Source organism: Triturus cristatus, chromosome 3_1 (assembly GCF_964204655.1).
Source record: "Triturus cristatus chromosome 3_1, aTriCri1.1, whole genome shotgun sequence".
Lineage (NCBI taxonomy): Eukaryota > Metazoa > Chordata > Amphibia > Caudata > Salamandridae > Triturus > Triturus cristatus.
Window position 1 is genome coordinate 141,079,060 of NC_140583.1, and position 17,074 is coordinate 141,096,133.

At 40.7% G+C, this 17,074-nt stretch overlaps 1 protein-coding gene across 5 annotated transcripts in view; it reads right to left on the bottom strand.

The window, feature by feature from the left end:
* Positions 1-740: 740 nt before the first annotated feature.
* Positions 741-17,074, bottom strand: part of E2F8 (E2F transcription factor 8) — a 134,593-nt gene continuing 118,259 nt past the window's right edge. For all 5 annotated transcript variants that reach the window (XM_085643586.1, XM_085643585.1, XM_085643589.1 and 2 more), the window contains exons 11-13: positions 5,500-5,629; positions 5,020-5,402; positions 741-1,450 (exon numbers count right to left, since the gene is read on the bottom strand). In XM_085643586.1, coding sequence (XP_085499712.1) covers positions 1,268-1,450; positions 5,020-5,402; positions 5,500-5,629 — 696 coding nt within the window. In that variant the 3' untranslated portion in view covers positions 741-1,267. The remainder of the gene's footprint in view (positions 1,451-5,019; positions 5,403-5,499; positions 5,630-17,074) is intronic.

Below are 17,074 nucleotides of genomic sequence, written 5' to 3' on the forward strand. Positions count from 1 at the left end.
AACAGATCTGCGAGAAACTTTCAATTCCATGAAAGAGTCGTGACAAAAACCATAAGGTTTAAACGTCACGTTGCCACTAAATAAAACATTATACTACCTCTTGCACTCACGCAGGGCTTTTGGTGGGATCTCTAGAGGCACATCTGGATTGTAATAAATACATAAATATATATGTGTGTGCTAGAGTGTGTGTGTGTGTATATATATATATTCAGATTCCCTCCGTGAATTTATTCCAGGTACCAAGCCAAAAAAACTCTGCTTGGTACCTGGAATAAATTCAACCCAAACACTTAATGGAGTGTGCCTTATTTATTTGCGGAAAGGAGTGTGCGTCCTGCAGCTACGTTGCAGAGGAAATCTGAATTTACACAGGGTATCCTCGTACCATGGCTGGTGTGTCCCGGCTTTAACGAGGCTAGTGGATTTTTCTATGTGTGTGTTAAAAATCTTACCAACTGTGTAAAACTATCATAATACTAAACAATGCGTTGTAAAGGTGTGACTGATGTGTTGTAATGTACAATGTTCAAATGGAACATGTGGTAATGTCTGACATTCTAAGAATATTGGGAAAACAAATGCTCTTTTGGTGACTTTTAGAAAAGGGCTCAGTAAATGCATCAGAAGCAGACATTCAAAAGATGGAGCCAGCGCAGAAGCACACACACGTGTCTGCTTCATGGACTGACAAAGACATTACTCTTCTCATCCAGTCAATATACAAAACACAACACAGCTTTCAAAATGTAAGTATTTTTAAAATTTGATTCAAATACATTATATAAATAATTCAAGTTGTTTTTCGGTGCCTTGATTAAGGATTCATAACTTTACAAAAACATTACTGTAAGAACATTTCAAACAAATTCCATCAAAATAGAACTATGGCTTCTATTTAAAATTACAGTATATACATATCACAGTACTTCCATTGTGCAAAAGGTGTACTTAATACACAAAATAAGTTTAAACACTACAGAAAAGTATTCTTTCTGCAGTATTGGTATCATAAACAGGAATAGAACCTATTCCAGTAATGCTTTCTGAAAAAACATAAGTGTCCACGTTCATAAAATGGTTACATAAACTCCAGCACCGAAAGTAAAATTTCTGTATAAAACATACCTATCCAGCATTGGTTATGCAGTAAAAAAATACTTGTAATATCTTGCTTAGGTCTCTGAACTACGTTTACAAAGATGTGTGCAATGCTAAATGCAGGAGAACTTCAAGTCATTACAGAAACAGACATATGGACAGCAGTTCACAGAACTTCTGTCCCAACATCAAGTTTTCTTTGTGGGATGGAAACAGCACCCATGGACAATTTGATAGCACCGGTTGGATCCGACGGAGACGAACTGGCACTTGAAGTCACACCTCCTGGAGTTCGGAAGAAGTTCTCCTCGACAGGTTGTGAGCCCTTAGGCGTCAGTGGCACCGAAGTCTGTTCAAACAGAAGAGAATAAGACCACATTACAGGTAGTTCAGTTTTAAGACCCCATGACCGTACCGTCACGCTACAAAATATGTCTGGAAATGTGTGTTTGGAGAGCCATAAGGTGAGCATGGCAATCAGATGTTAGCAGCTCCCACAGACAAACATCGCTGTGTATCTGACTAGCGTTTGGGGTCGATGGGAACGGAGCCTCCTGTTCCGCTATACGGCTACGACAGTCAAATATTTGCTGTTCTTCACAATAAGCTTTAACACTGGCCTGGATTGTTTACCATGTCCCTGTGACGAAGCTCCAGGCAAACAAAACAGGTTCTGTACTATACGCACTTTCTGATTCCCTTCTTAGGGAAACGCTGTAGTAAGAACTTGAGGGACGCACTGGATATGCTTTTGTGGAGGAGAAAGAAACCATTCATTTGGCTGCCTTTTTGAAAAGCAGCTGTCATAGCCTGTCCCACAACGAATACTTTAGAAGTCACCCGTATGGTCTTAAAACTGGGGACTTTGGGGGAGATTTACGAAGATTTAGCGCCGCATTTGCTTTTCAATGCTAAACTTCTTTCACAAAAAAGTAATGCAAAGCAGTGCGTGGCGCTGCTTTACATTATGTAACGCCGTCGGGCGTGCCAAGGGGGGAGCATGGGCGTTCCCATGCCGCCACTCAAAGTTTTACACGCTAAACCCAATTCACTAAATAAAGTAGATTGGGTTGAGCGTGAGAAAACTGCGCCTCTTTTAAAGTCGATGCATGGAAGGAGAAATGAGAGCATTTCTATTTCCTTTTCTGACTTTGCATGCGTGCTGCACTGTGCAGCACGTGCACGAAGTGGGAAAAGCTTTGCATCTGGTCTATGCCTGGTATGGTATTTGTACAAGAAGGGTAACCTTCATGTACAAAACCAATGCTAGACTCATACACACACACACCCTAGCGCTATGGCGTGTGCATGGCGCACGGCAGCTGTAATCAGTGTTGGCGCAAGGGAAAGGGGAGGAGAGAGCCATATTTTTGAAGATAGGGCGCTCTCCTACTTCCTCCCCGTCGCGCAACACAGCGTAGCCTTGCTGGGGGCTGCGCTGCATTTTATGGAGTATTTGTAAATCTCCCCCTTTGTGTTTTATGCACTTTTGTTGGGAGAGTGTAATTGTAACCATTGGATGTTTTATACACATTTGTTTTTAACATGTTAATCTTTTATTGTATGTACATAACTGCTCTGCACTTTCAAGGGGACAACGTTTTTGAATAAAGAATATTGATCGGATATGTGGGTTCTTAGGGGGCAGTGGTATGTAAACCCAACTGCGCTTTTTACACGTTTTTAAAATCTCAAAACCCACAGAGATCAACTGCGGAGTATCCCAAGGATTGTTGCTCAGTCCCAAATACCTCAATGAAAGAGTCTCCTTCAACCTACCCAGGAGAATCTTCCACTTCACCGACCTTGCAGAAACCCCGCGCATCCGCAAAACCAGAGCGGGTGGTAGAGCCTTCTACTACATCGCGCCTACTGCCAGGAAAGAGCTCCCGGTCAACATAAGACGCTCCCCCACTCTGCCACCTTCAGGAAAAGCCTCAAGACCTGGCTCTTCGGCTGACCCGCAGCTGCACACCCCCCGCGCCTTGAAACCCTCACGGGGAGTAGCGAGCTTCACAATTCCCTGATTGATTAAATGTGTAAATCCTTTTCATTGTGATCCTACATAAATCTGAGGGGCATTACCTTAATGTGATACAATCATGGACATAAATAAAGCACTGGTACGATAGTAAGAAAGAATTATTAATCGCTGAGAGCCCAACAGCACAAAGCAGCTCTGCCACATAAATTGCAATTGAAGATTGTCTTTGGGACTGAATATTTTTCTGGGTTGTTCAAAGTGTATAAGTGCCCACCTGTGAATTGCGATGGAGGCAATAATGGTGTGGGGACACACAGGAGGTGGTCAGGGGTCAGTGATTTAGCCATTAGCAGTTTAGTATCTAAAATGGAGGATATGTAAAAACACACACACACAGGTGTGCAAGGGAAGACAGACTGCATGTTGAAGTATGTTTTAGGACGTTAGTAGATGGAAACTGCACAAACTTATAAGCCTAGATCTGGGATATCTTAATTAAATTCTTAAACCAAGGATAGCTCTGCCAATGTGCAGGATTTAAATATAGACAGAAATATTAGGTTTATGAATTTATTGAGACTGCCCTACAGACAAAGCAAACTGAACTGTAATCTTACTTGTCCACTAAAGGTATATACTTACTGTCCTATGGCCTTATTTGTGAGTTAACCATTACAGACTAATGTGGTAACCCAATCAATGTCTAAGGACCTGGGTGGAGTATAATATAAGTAAAAATTGTTCCAGACTTAGAGAACATCAAGGAAAAGATTTTCAAAAAATCAAATTTGCTTAGATGCTTGAAAAATCATTATATAGTGATTAAAACATAACAAAAAGAACACTTTAGAATGCGCACCAGAGAAAGAGATAAGACGCCCACTGTTATATAGTAGAAATCTTATTTTTATATATTCTTAAATATACGAGGGAGGTAAAACATTACCGAATGTAAGCAAAAAAATGGAAGGTTGCTCAAGGAAAGGGGTGCAATGGAATAGTGCTCGTGTGTAAACTAAAAGTGGAGAGAGACTTCAGAGTAAAGACAATTAAACGAAAATAATTATTAGTTGGCTGTCTGGCTAGGGTGGTTTCAGACAAGCTAGAAAAATGATGACCGACATAAGGCATCAATTCTAGTCCTGCTGATTCCCAAAGCAAACACCTTGAACTAATTTGGAAATGAACATGAAGTCATTGCTTTTCCAAAATGTTTATCTGAAGTAAGGAAGGTATCCATCATTAAGGTCGATAGACATGAGACAAGGAGGGGAAACTCCACTAGTCAATCTGGCACGCCAGGCGTCAAAACCCCCCAGCTAAAAACACTAATTCTGAACGTTGCTGCAGACACCAGTTAGTCCACATCGGCCCAAGCCTGGACAGCAAGCATGCTTATTCTAACTTCGAATGGTGCTGAGAAACCGATTTTTCAGTCCCATCTATCATGGATTCGTCTGGACAGTTTTAGTCTTTTTCTCTTCAGATGCAGCCACAAGGATTGCGCTGAGACACTAAAGTACATTTAAGCTATATCTTACACCTAGCAAATTTTTAACTTTCCCAAATATTCTGGGTCTGGAGTTAAAGTAATGAGCTGTGTGCGTGCCCACAAAACCTACGCTGTCCTGAATGTTCCACTGAAGCCAGCAACAAATAAAAGTTTGCTTTTTCTTGCATTGTTAGGGGCTCAGCCTAAAAATAACATAGGAGAGAAAAATACAGTAACTTTCAAACTCCTGCATAAATGTGAGTAGGCAACCTTCTTTACAGGTCAAATGTCAGAAATAACTGTAATACGAAAACCCGAAATCAGAGTTCTAGTTACCAGTAAAATAATTATCATGGAAACCAATGCAAGCAACAGAACACACACAAGCCAGTTTGCCACATTATTATAAATATTTGCACTTGCCAATGATTTAGTGACATACCTGCTGCAGAGCAAATATTGTGACTGGCTGGCCAGTGAAATGGCTATGTGCAGGTAATGGCGAGATATGCCTGAACATTTGCCCATGATGCACACTCAAATCGTCGGGCATAGGACTGTTTCTCTGTGATGACATGAAAGGTCCAGGACTGGAGGAAACATGGCCCCCAGGAGAAAGCAATCCCATGTTCTGCAGTGTGAAATTTAAGATGGCTGGGCTGGGGCTTTGAGGGGCAAGAGGACCTGAGCCCAGCGGTGTGCTCGCACTGTTCATCATGGGCATGGATGCCAAAGATGATGGAGATACCATCAGCTTTAAAGGAGTCATGTGAAGAGAAGGGAAATTAAGAGCTGATAATTCGGATGCAGACACTGGAATCACACCTGGAGGGAGAAGAGAACAAACGTTAATTCTAGGAGGCCAAGCTAAGGTTTAAGCAGTAAGTACCACCAAAGACAGACACCTTCCCTAATTACACACCCGCAAATGGAGAAGTGGGGATTGTATGTTCTGAAGACAGTGTTCCATTGTCTCTTCTGGAAAAGACAGGATCCTTCCCAATGGATGCGAGATGAGTCAAAGGAATAAGATATCCAGATGGAATCAGCGCCTGGAATACAAAGAACACGTCACTGACAGTTCATTATCATCCAGATATTGTGGAGTTTTTCTTCGTTGCCTACCACGTCTACTCTAGAACCTTCCACCACTTATGCTCATTTTGTATACTCACAATCGCGTTTGACACCTGAGGGTAGAAGAGTGTTTTACAACGGGTGTAATCAATTAGTCAAGTAGAAGCAATTCTAAGAACAGTTTTGTACTCCATATCTCACATTTATTCACTTGTTACCAGAGAGAGACTACTCTTTTCACATTCTTAATATGCAACGTATTGGATTTACTGTATGTGGTAATGATGCACGTTAATTGGCTCGGATGCTTTCCACTGTTAATGCATTTGATGAAACCTTCTTTGAAGTACTATGTTATATTTTAAAATTAAGAGGGCATGTATTTAGTCTCACTCCCCATCTGAGAGTCCTCCACTGGCTCCCCATCCAGGAAAGATGGCAGTTCCTCAAGCACGTCTACAAAGCCCTCCATGACCTAGGACCTGCCTTTCTCAACCACCATCTGAACTTCCACCAACCCGATAAGACACCGGTGCTTCTCATATGCCCTCGCCCCCCTCCCCCGCATCCATCATGGCCGCAGCAATGGTCGCTCCTTCATCACTGGCAAGACCTTGAACGACCTTCCCCTCCAGCTCCATACAGCCCCATCGCTAGCAGATTTCAGAAAGAGACTCAAGACCTGGCTCTTCGACACAAGTCCAGAGCCCTGATACCCCTAGGGGTGACAGTGCTGCACTTTACTAATGCGGTTTGATTGAATGATCAACCCCACCTCTCATATTTATTCTACAAACTTTGTTAGGTTTAACGATAGCTTTATGCCAAATTTGCCATATGCTTGCATACTTCACTACAAATGGAGATATTTTGATGCGTTTTATGTTATGTTATAAATGCAATTAATATGAAAAGCAAATCTCTCATGGCACATTCTACAAAATGTGGAACAGGGCAACAATGCAGCAAATATTATTAGATAATCGCTTTTGCATATTCTTTTTACTGAGAGTGAAGTGCATGATTCCACATTTCATCATGAAACAAGCTGTCTCTCACAGCATTCATACATAGAGGAGAGCACTTTGATCAGACACTTACTAATGCAAAGAGATGTGCCATGTCTGAAGAGCAAGGGAACAGAGATAGAAAGACAAAGTCCTCTTGAATGGTGCTGAGAAACCGAATTGCAGCATAGGGTATTCTATTAAAAACATGTTTCAGTTATGTAGTTGACAAGAGAGCTGGCAACTACATAACTGGTTACAGTAATGTAACCTACTAGTAGCACCCATAAAAGCTCTTCGAGTAAAGATAAAATAGATTTCAAATATTACCATTGATGGAGCAAGGACTCGTATAAAAGAGACTTGCTTGGATGCAATCCTCTCAAAATAACTGCTAACGCGGGATTCTGTACTGCGCATGCGTCAACTACATCTACGTAGTAATGACGAGTTTGTGCTTGGCGGGAATTTCTTGCAGCTGCGCAACAGTAATCAAAAGGGCCGCTTGAAACTCACATGTAAAGCACCTGCTTCGTCTTGAACTAAAACCTGCATATTTACTAAAATGCTAATGCGAAAGATTTTTATAAATAAATAGGATTAGAGTAGAGATAGGTGGAATACAGTGAAATCATTTTGTTTTTATTTTAATGTTTCTCTTTGACCTTTCTATTAGTTCGTATTTGGGTCTCCGAGTGGGACTGAAGCCTGTACCACATGTGACGCAGGCGCAGTAATAAACCAGAAGCTGCGATGCAAATCCTTAAATGCCATCCAAAAGAAAAACAGCAACATGCCCTGGGAACCAGCATGATGTCCTGTGAAAGGAAGAGACTATACACAAATTGTATACTTTGTATTGATAAAGATTAAGATTTGAATACGGGTGGGAAATAAAGCTTGGGAATAAGAAATTAAGGGGCGGGAACATTAAACAAAGAACCGAAGAAAATTATTAAAACTTAGCATGGTGTGATGATCACTCCCCCTTTGCTTGTCCAATCAGAATTAGGAGTTTCATAAATTTGAAACATTTAGGGGTGGTACATACCATTAGGAAAGTATCATTGAGGTAGTTTAGTTAGTTAGAGGGCAGATGGAGAGTCCATGTTGCTGAGAGACTGGGATGCTGTCCGAGAGCTGAGCGAATACTGAAGAAGAATCAAATTCCAGAACCTAGTGCCAAAACCTAATGAATTAGAAGAGGATCGCGGAAGAATCGAGGAGGGAAAGAAGGTAAAGACTTAGAAGAAGATCGCAGAAGAATCGAGGAGAAAGATAGTGTGAGAGAGGGGTGCGACAGAGGTGTCTGATCTAAAAGAGGTCATCTATCCTGTCCCTGAATCCTGTCCTGAACCTTTGTTACCTGAGCTGTCCCAGGGGACCCATCCAGCTCCTTGGCCAAGGAGTTGGTTTCCACACCATCCTAGGTAACTATAACTCTTTGTGGTATGTCATTGTACTCCCTCTTTATTTCTCCTCTCCAGGTACTGTCATCGTAATAACATTTCTTGGACGAATTATTCCGATAGATTAATTCCTTCCTCTAGAGAAAACGGTCTACGAATTGTATTGGTTTTGGCTCACATGAATTTAGCTAGATAAACCTTTAAAACACTCCTGTGTCTGTGGTTATTTAAAGATATTTTATTCTATGTCATTTCGCCTACAATAGTTAACTAAAAGGTCCATTGACCAGAGGAAACTACATTTGGACAGAAAAGGTTTGGTAAGAAATGATAGGGTAAATTCATCTTACAGGTATCATCGCAATAAATGGACCCCAGTGGTATTTTTACTAGCTTATGTGAATGTGTTTATGGGCCCAGGTGAGTATGTGGATTGTGAGCATCTCTTGTTGGTAACCCGCTGGATCCGTTTTTCTGGTAGCAGAGCTATGGTTTATTTTATTAACTAGTGAGGTGAAAATATTGAGATTTGAATTGTGATTATGTATTAACAAACTCGTTTCTATCTTGTTTTATGTTGTCTGGAAACTCCCAGGAATATTGAATAGCGGGTGGTAAATGGAAACCACACTGCAGTGAGGTTACTTGTCTGTCAAAAATAAGTGCTGAAAAGCTATGTAAGGCTGGCAGTGCTGATTTAGGGATTAATTTTGTATAAAAATAAGAGAGAGATTGATGGCAAAAGAGTTCACTGGTCAAACTTTGGTCTTATATCACCTAGAAAGGGTAATACTGAAGAAGTAGAAGGTTCGTTGGAGCTTGAGTGAAGAGTAAGCGGAAGAGTTTCTCGTAGTATGTGAAGAGTAAGCAGAAAGGTTTTACTCGCAGTAAATGTAATTGACTTTTTGATTCTAGCAGAGCAGACAGAGTAGCGAATGTTTCTATGTTGTCATTTAATGAATTTTGTATGTAAAATTGTAAGAAAACAAGTTTTTGTGTTACCTTGTAAAGGAGGGGTCAGTTGCGGCTGCTGCACTGACTGACATAAAATTTTAAAGGAGGGGTCAGTAGTAAGGAGTGATACTGATGTCACAGAAAAGCCGCGCTAGTGTTGGTTAAACGAATAGCGTGAGTCAGATTCCGATTGGTTGAGAGAATAGAAGCCGCGCCGGTATTGGTCAAGTTATTAAAGTAAAAGCAAACATATAATTGGTTATCAAAAAAGAAGCTACAATAATAATTGATAGTGGGATCTGCATGTGGAAATACAATCGAACATTAATAGGGAGTCGCCCAGACAGGAGGTATTTAGGATTTGCCAGAGATCAATATATAAAAGGATCGACACCAAAAATGTACGGAGAAAAGAGAAACATGATATTTATGCAGAAAATTAAAAAAATATTTTAAAAAGGATAAACCCATTAAGACTAGAGAGGGGATTCTTATCCCTCCCCCGAAAACACCCACATCATTTATGATGATGGAAAGAGGCTATCGTACCCGTGCATGGTTAGAAAATTGGAAAGAATACACAAAAAGCGATGGAGTGCTAGCTTTCCCAGAACATAGTACATTTCATGGGAGGATACTACATAATTTGAGAATGCGAATGACTGAATTAGAGCCCGACCTAGACTAACACAATATGAGGTTTTATAAGAATGGGAGACTGAAGCATTTGAGCGCGATAGATCCAGAAGTAGCAGAAGCTCTCGAGGATTTTATCCCAGACTGCCACGCGAATCACAAGATCATCAGATGAAACAATGGAGACAAGCAATGGTGACTGAAGGATTATATCCTGTACTAATGGCTGAGGAACAGTCAGGAGGCAAGTGCACAGAGAAAACCAAACATTTAACGATGACAGGTAGTGGAGAATCAGAAGATGATTTTATGGAAGACATTTTAATGAAAAACCCTCCGCCATACCAAGAAGGACCCAGTAGAACTACTCCTAGTTCTCCGGTTTTGGGAACACCATTGGTCCCACAAGTTATACGTGACCCAACGAATGGAAGGGTACTTCAGGAAAAAGAAAGAGAGGCAATAAATAAGAATAGAGAATAATTAATACAGAAAATAACCCGATTGAGTACCCACCCTGAAGTACTGACTATACCAGTGACTATAAGTCCAGTGGTTTCACTATATGGAGATAAAACAATCTGTCACAAACCACCAGTCATGTCCACACCTACAATTGAACCCAGAAAAGAGAATATAATAATTGATGATCAAGGCAGTGAATGTGATTCTGTGATATCATTGATGGATTTAACGATAAGAGGACAGATAAATGAAACCCCGAGAAGTGTTATACCTAGTTATTCAAAGGAAGTACAATTAGAGACTTTAACAGGAGTCAAGAGTGCCACAATAGCATCACCAGAAGAATTAGAAAGATGGGCATGGGAAAGACAAGACAAAACAGCCACTGAAAATGTTAGATATTTATAAATTGAGAGTAGAATTAGAAGAAAGGATAGCTGGAAATGTAGGGTTAGATTAAACACCTACACTGAAGAAGAATTGCTGTTTATCTGTAGAAGTATCACTAGAAATACAAAGGTATTCCATGAGAAATTGACAGATCTAGCCTCTGAAATGGGAATTGAAATAGGGAAATCCAAGGTACTACAGAAACCATATAGAGCAGAATTCAGTGATAAGGATTTGGAAAATATGAATGTGTCCGGAAGGAAATAACAGGTTAAAGAATTAATGACCATTCTGCAAAAATGGGGTGATCTAGACAAATGGAAAGCTAGATGGATGAGAAAAAAGGAGGAAGCACATGCCAAATGGAACAACTTTTGAATTTTTGTTAAAAGAAACAGGAAAGGTAGAGAGATTATGTCCAATGAGAGAAGTATCGGGAGGAGGATATGTACATGTTTCATGGATCAGACTGGACATTTTGTCATTTACAAATGATTTCCCGAAGTTGAGAGAAAAGCCAGTGGAATGGTATCGGCAAGTTGAAAGATTTGTGAAGGTTTCTAAAGTTTTGTTAAAAGATTTGGATGGCTTATTTGACATAGTGGTACCTGCTGATTTATGGACAGAATGTAAAATTACTGTTGATTGGCCTAGTGATGAGTACCCGAGACATGAGAAAACGGAAGCCCCTTCAGAAGAGGTAATGAAGAAATATCACCAGGTGGTCACCTTCCTGAAAGGGAAAATTCCTCCAAAAGAAACAGATTGGGTAAAGATAGATCGAACGGCCCAGGACATAAATGAGTATGCATACTTATTATGAACGCCTACTGCAGGTATTCAAACAGTATAGTGAATTTGAGAATATTGGAGATAAAGATATGGGACATTTTGTGTATCGTTTCGTAACAGGATTAAAACCCGAAATTGGTGACATGATTCGTCAGTGCATGTTGTGTTGGCAAGGGAGACCAATAGATGACATTCTTAAATATGCAAAGTATTGTGGAGATGAAATTGACAATAGACGAAAGAAGTTAGAAGAAAAAGTGATGTGGGCCCAAGTGAAATTAGCAGAGCAAAAGAAACTCAAATTAAAACAGTCAGATAGGGAATCAAGGGAAAGAGCAAGGCCAGAGTGAAAATAATGGGGGAAAACAAAAAGGACGAATGAGTAGAGAGGAGGCAAAGAAATTGTTTCCCTGTCATGGTGCGGAAAATTGAGGCATTGGAAAAACGAATGTAAAAATATTCAGAATAATAATGGCCCAATTGAAAATTTAAATCCACAGACGCAGAATGAGGTGATGAGTCAAACACAGCAGGTTGTAAATCTACAGAGTCAGTTGCCACCAGCCCCTATGCCAAATTTTGTGAACCAGGCCAAGTACAGTACGGACACCGGATTTCAAGGAGGAAGTGGTAAGAAAAACTCTTTAACATCACAATTTCTTTTACAGGACAGTTATTTTGATGACAGCGACCAATGCTGGTACCTGAGAGGGGAGGAAAAGGTGTGCGTACTTGGCGCATCCTTACTAGTAGATCAGTCAGGTCCATATATTGATGGTAAAGTAGAAGGGAAAGATATTACCTTTTTGTTGGACACTGGTGCTACCCATTCTACTGTGAGAACAGCAGACATCTCAAACCTACCCCTCTCGGGAGAAGCGATCCAAATAGCGGGCGTTTCGAACAAACAGACCAGAACTCCTATCACAGAAACAATGGAGGTACGCATTGGTAATTTCAGAGAAATGCACAAGTTTGTGGTATGTGACTCTAATCCCGTACATTTACTAGGAAGAGACTTATTGTGCAAAATGAACTGCACAATATTTTGCACACCGGATGGTGTTGCAATTCAGACCCCAGATGAAGACAGAGTCTATAAAATCATGTTAGCTAAACAAGGCACAGAAGTAGATGACATTTATTCTTTAATGACAAAAGACGATTTACCAGATGAAGTTAAATCAACTGTGAATCCTGAGGTATGGGATTTTACAGGAAAAGAAGTAGGGTTAATAGCAAATGTGCACCCAGTGAAGGTGACTGTAAAGGAAGATGCAGTTTATCCAAACACTCAACTGTACAAAACGAGCCCTGAAGTTAAAGCTGGTGTTGCAGCAGAGATTGATCAAATGATTGAACAAGGCATTCTAAAAGAAATAATGAGCAGTTCCTGTAATTCACCTATAATTGGCATTAAGAAACCCAGCGGGAAATATAGGATAGTTTAGCCAGTATCTCTTTTCTTTTAAATTTGAGGATCGTATTTTAGTTTAGAATCGCGTTCCTCAAGGGTATACAGAAAGTCCCTCGATTTTTAATCAAATATTGAAAAAATGTTTAGAAACCTTAGTGTTGCCCAGAAAGTCAGTACTGGTCCAATATATTGACGGCTTATTAGTCGCGTCAAAGACAAGAGATGACTGTGTTGCTGATTCAATCGCTTTGTTAAACCATTTGGCTGATGGTGGACATAAAGTGTTCCCAGAAAAATTGCAGTTTTGCAAGCCCGGAGTCATATATCTAGGACATCAAATAGAACGAGGAGTAAGTGACCCCAGAAAGAATAAGGATAATTAGACAGATGCAATTACCAAAAACCCAGAGAGAGAGATAAGGATGTTCCTTGGAGTTGTGGGATATTGTAGACAGTGGATTGTAGGGTTGTCTTTGCTAGCCAAACCCCTAATACAAATGACCAAGAGACAAGCAAAAGATCAAATAAAATGGGATGATAAAAGTATGGAAGCCTTTGTGAAGTTACGGAAGTGTTTGTGTTAAGCCCCAGCCGTGGGTATGCCAGATTACGCGAAAGAATTTGCACTGTTCTCTTGTGAAAGAGAAAGTTGTGCACTCTCGGTTTTAACACAGAGACATGGGTTTATGAGCCGGCCTGTGGCATACTTCTTTCTCTCCTACTTTGAACTCTGTAGCATCAGCGTCACCTGGTTGTTTAAAAGCAGTAGCTGCCACCTGTATGAGTCTGGAACAAATCGAGTTGATTGTAATGGGACATCCTGTAAAAGGTGTGGCCCACATTCAGTTGAGATGCTCTTAACAAGAACTCAAATTCAATATCTTACTCCCAGTTGGATGACTAAGTATGAAAGAATCATATTGGGGGCTGGAAATGTGACAATAGTCAGGTGTACTGTATTAAATCGTGCTACCTTATTACCAGATGTATATGGAGAAGAGGTGAAAGATGAAGTTGAGCACAACTGTTTGGATGTGATTGAACTGTGTACCAAACCCCGTCCAGACATACAGGAAAGCCTTTAAAGAATGCTTAACATGAGCTGTTTGTAGATGGCTCGTGTATGCGCCATGAGGAGGGAGGACTAAGTGCTGCTTACGCTGTGTGTACATTGGCTGGAATAGTCGAAGCATCCTATTTACCAGGAGTCAAATCTGCACAAGTAGCCGAATTGATAGCTTTGATTAAAGCTTGCAAAATTGAGAAAAATTGGAAAGTAACCATCTTTACTGATGGCCAGTATGGTTACGGGGCTGTGCATGATTTTGGCCAGATCTGGATGCAGAGGGATTTCATGACTTCATCAGGATCCCCAATTAAAAATGGAAAGAACTGCTTGAAGCAATACAATTGCCCAAAGAAGTGGCAGTGGTCAAGTGTGCCGCACATCAGTCAGGAGATGACTATGTGACAGCTGGTAACAGGTATGCTGACCAAGTTGTCCAATACTGTGCCAAAAATAAATTGCCAGTAAACAAGAAAAATCGAAACAAGCGGAATTAGCTGCCAACTTATGCTACTCTCAGGACTGGAAACATGGGAAGAAGTAAGAGAATTACAGGATGAAGTGGAAGAAAAGGAAGAATGTGTAAAAGTAGGGTGCCTTGAGAAGATCAGAGGATGATGTGTGGGTGTGCCTAGATGGCAGGCCAGTAATGCCGGACTGTATGCTCTCACAGTTGGCCGGAATGTATCATGGAGACACACACATAGGCAGGGATGCCATGATCAGACTCTTTAGACAGGATTGATTTAATCCAAAGTTCAGGAATGTCGCAGAGAGTCTATGCCAGAGATGTTTAACCTGTCAACAAATGAATCCAGGCAGGAAAACAGTCGTCAGCATGGGAAGAATTGGAAAGGCAGAGGGTCCATTTGTAAGGCTGCAAATAGATTTCATACAATTACCACCTTGCAGAGTTTGAAGTACGTACTACCAGAAGAAATGACAACATAACAGTTGCCAAACTACTGTTGAGAGAACTGATTCCGCTGTTTGGTTTTCCAGTAACTTTGGAATCAGATAGAGGGTCTCACTTTAATAATGAAATAATTCGATTAATCTGTGAAGCATTTAAAATTGAACAATAACTGCACTGTGCATATCGTCCAGAGGCTTCTGGAGTGGTAGAACAAATAATTGGTACAATTAAGTCAAGACTTGCAAAAGTGTGTGCATCCACCCCACTGGAGTGGCCTGATGCTTTACCTCTTGTTCTGATGGGACTCAGAAGCATTCCTGACTAAAATACAGGATTGAGTCCTCATGAAATACTCATGGGAAGAGCAATGAGGCAAGCATGTATACCAGGACACAAACTGTTAAATATATCTGATGATTTGGTATTAGACTATTGCAAAGAATTGGCTGACCTAGTGCGTTCTATCTCTCACCAGGTTGGAGAGGACACAGTTGCCAGGCAGCTGAATCAAGCACATGATCTGAATCCCGGGGACTGGGTGTTGGTGAAGAATCACACTCGAGAGTTGTGCTTAGCATCCAGGTGGGAAAAACCACATCAGGTTATGTTGGTTACAACAACAGCAGTAAAATGTGCAGGCTTGACTAATTGGATTCATGCAAGCCATACTAAAAGAGTACCAGCACCTGATGAGGAAGGACCCCAACTGACTCAAGCAGTTGAGGCTGCAGAAGGTTGTACAGCTGAATGATCTGGAGTATCAGATCCTGAAGTAGCTAACCAAGAACAACCGAGCATTAGTCAGGATGACTGGATACCAGTGGTTGACACACCTGAAGTAATTGTAAGACCAAGAAGCCAAACCAGGTTGGAGAGACAGGAGAATAGAGAGGACCAGATGGGTATAGAAGAACAAGACAAGCTCAGGAAAGTGAAAATACAACTGTTGGAGAACCTGAGCAGGATCAGACAAGGAGATAACAATCTACTCAGACAGAGGTGGATGAAACCATTCATGAGTCTAAGGAGGGACAGATAGGTCTAGAAGAACACGTTCAGGCTGCAGAAAACCAAAGTGCAGTAAGACCTGAGCAGGACCAGTTAGGAGAAGAAGAACAAGTTCGGCTAGAAGAAGAGAATATCGAAATAAAACCGGAACAGGGTCAGACCAGGGAAGAAGAACGCGTCCAGGCAGATAACGATGTTACAGAAATAAGCCCTGGACAAGGACAGAGAGGGATTCTGAAAACGAAAATAACGAGATTGTGCCACAACTTAATGAAAATAAAAGAACACTTGAAGAAAGTGACAGTGCAGTACAAGCCAAAAGGGTCAGAAGGGGTGATAATTGGCCAGGTGGTGTTAAAAGGTTAAAGTATCATTTCAAATCAATAACTGAAGAACCTGAACAGGTAAACGATATCACAAGTCAATCTGGGAAATTCACTGATAAGCCTCAAAGACTAAAAGTATTGAATAATAAGTTCAAGGGTCTTGAATGGACTTATGTCATTCTTGAGGAATTCGAGAATTTAGATCTAAATGAAAAACAGTGAATAAATGCAGAACAGAGTGTTGAAGAAGTGAGACCAACCTGAAAGAATCCCCACATTTTTTTTATATCTTGCAAACAAATCGAAATAAAGAAGAAAAATCTTCTTAGTCCAAAATGGCTGATGATAGGGCTGCTGGAAGACCAAAACGAAATTGTGTAAAAAGAGGTTGTAGAATATGCATATGTAGTATATTTTTGGTACTTATAATTTGGTTAGTACTAACAGTAGCCATCCCTTATTTGAAGATTACAGAAAAGAAAAATAACACTAATACACATGAAAAGGAAGCTAACATTAAAGGAGATAGAGTAGCATTAGAAGCACTAGATGAGTCTAAGACTAAAAGAGATACAGTAGATTTAGGAGCATCAGATGAGTTAGACTTACATCACACTGTGACCAATAATGACACTGCTTCAAATGTATTTACAAAGTATTTAGTGCAATACATAGACACTATGGAAGTCAGTGATTGTTATGTGTGTATGAAATTGCCAGCATCAGTAGCCGAAGGTGTAACATATCACCAGGGACGGCTTTAGTGCTGGTGGCGTGCTGTGCGACAATGTTTGTTGGCGCCCCCCCAATGACCACCTCCACCACGGATTCTCTCACTAGCACCCTTTAACAGTGAACAAGTCTCCATAACCACACTCTCTCAGATGCATTGAATTAGTTATATAGCGCCACTCATACCAGTGTAGGGTGTCCGAGCACTTTGCATCACACAGAGACAGTCAATCGTACGTGTGTAAATCAGTGTATAGGTAATGTTACATAAGCCAAAGGACTAAAAGTGTAGGAGTCACATG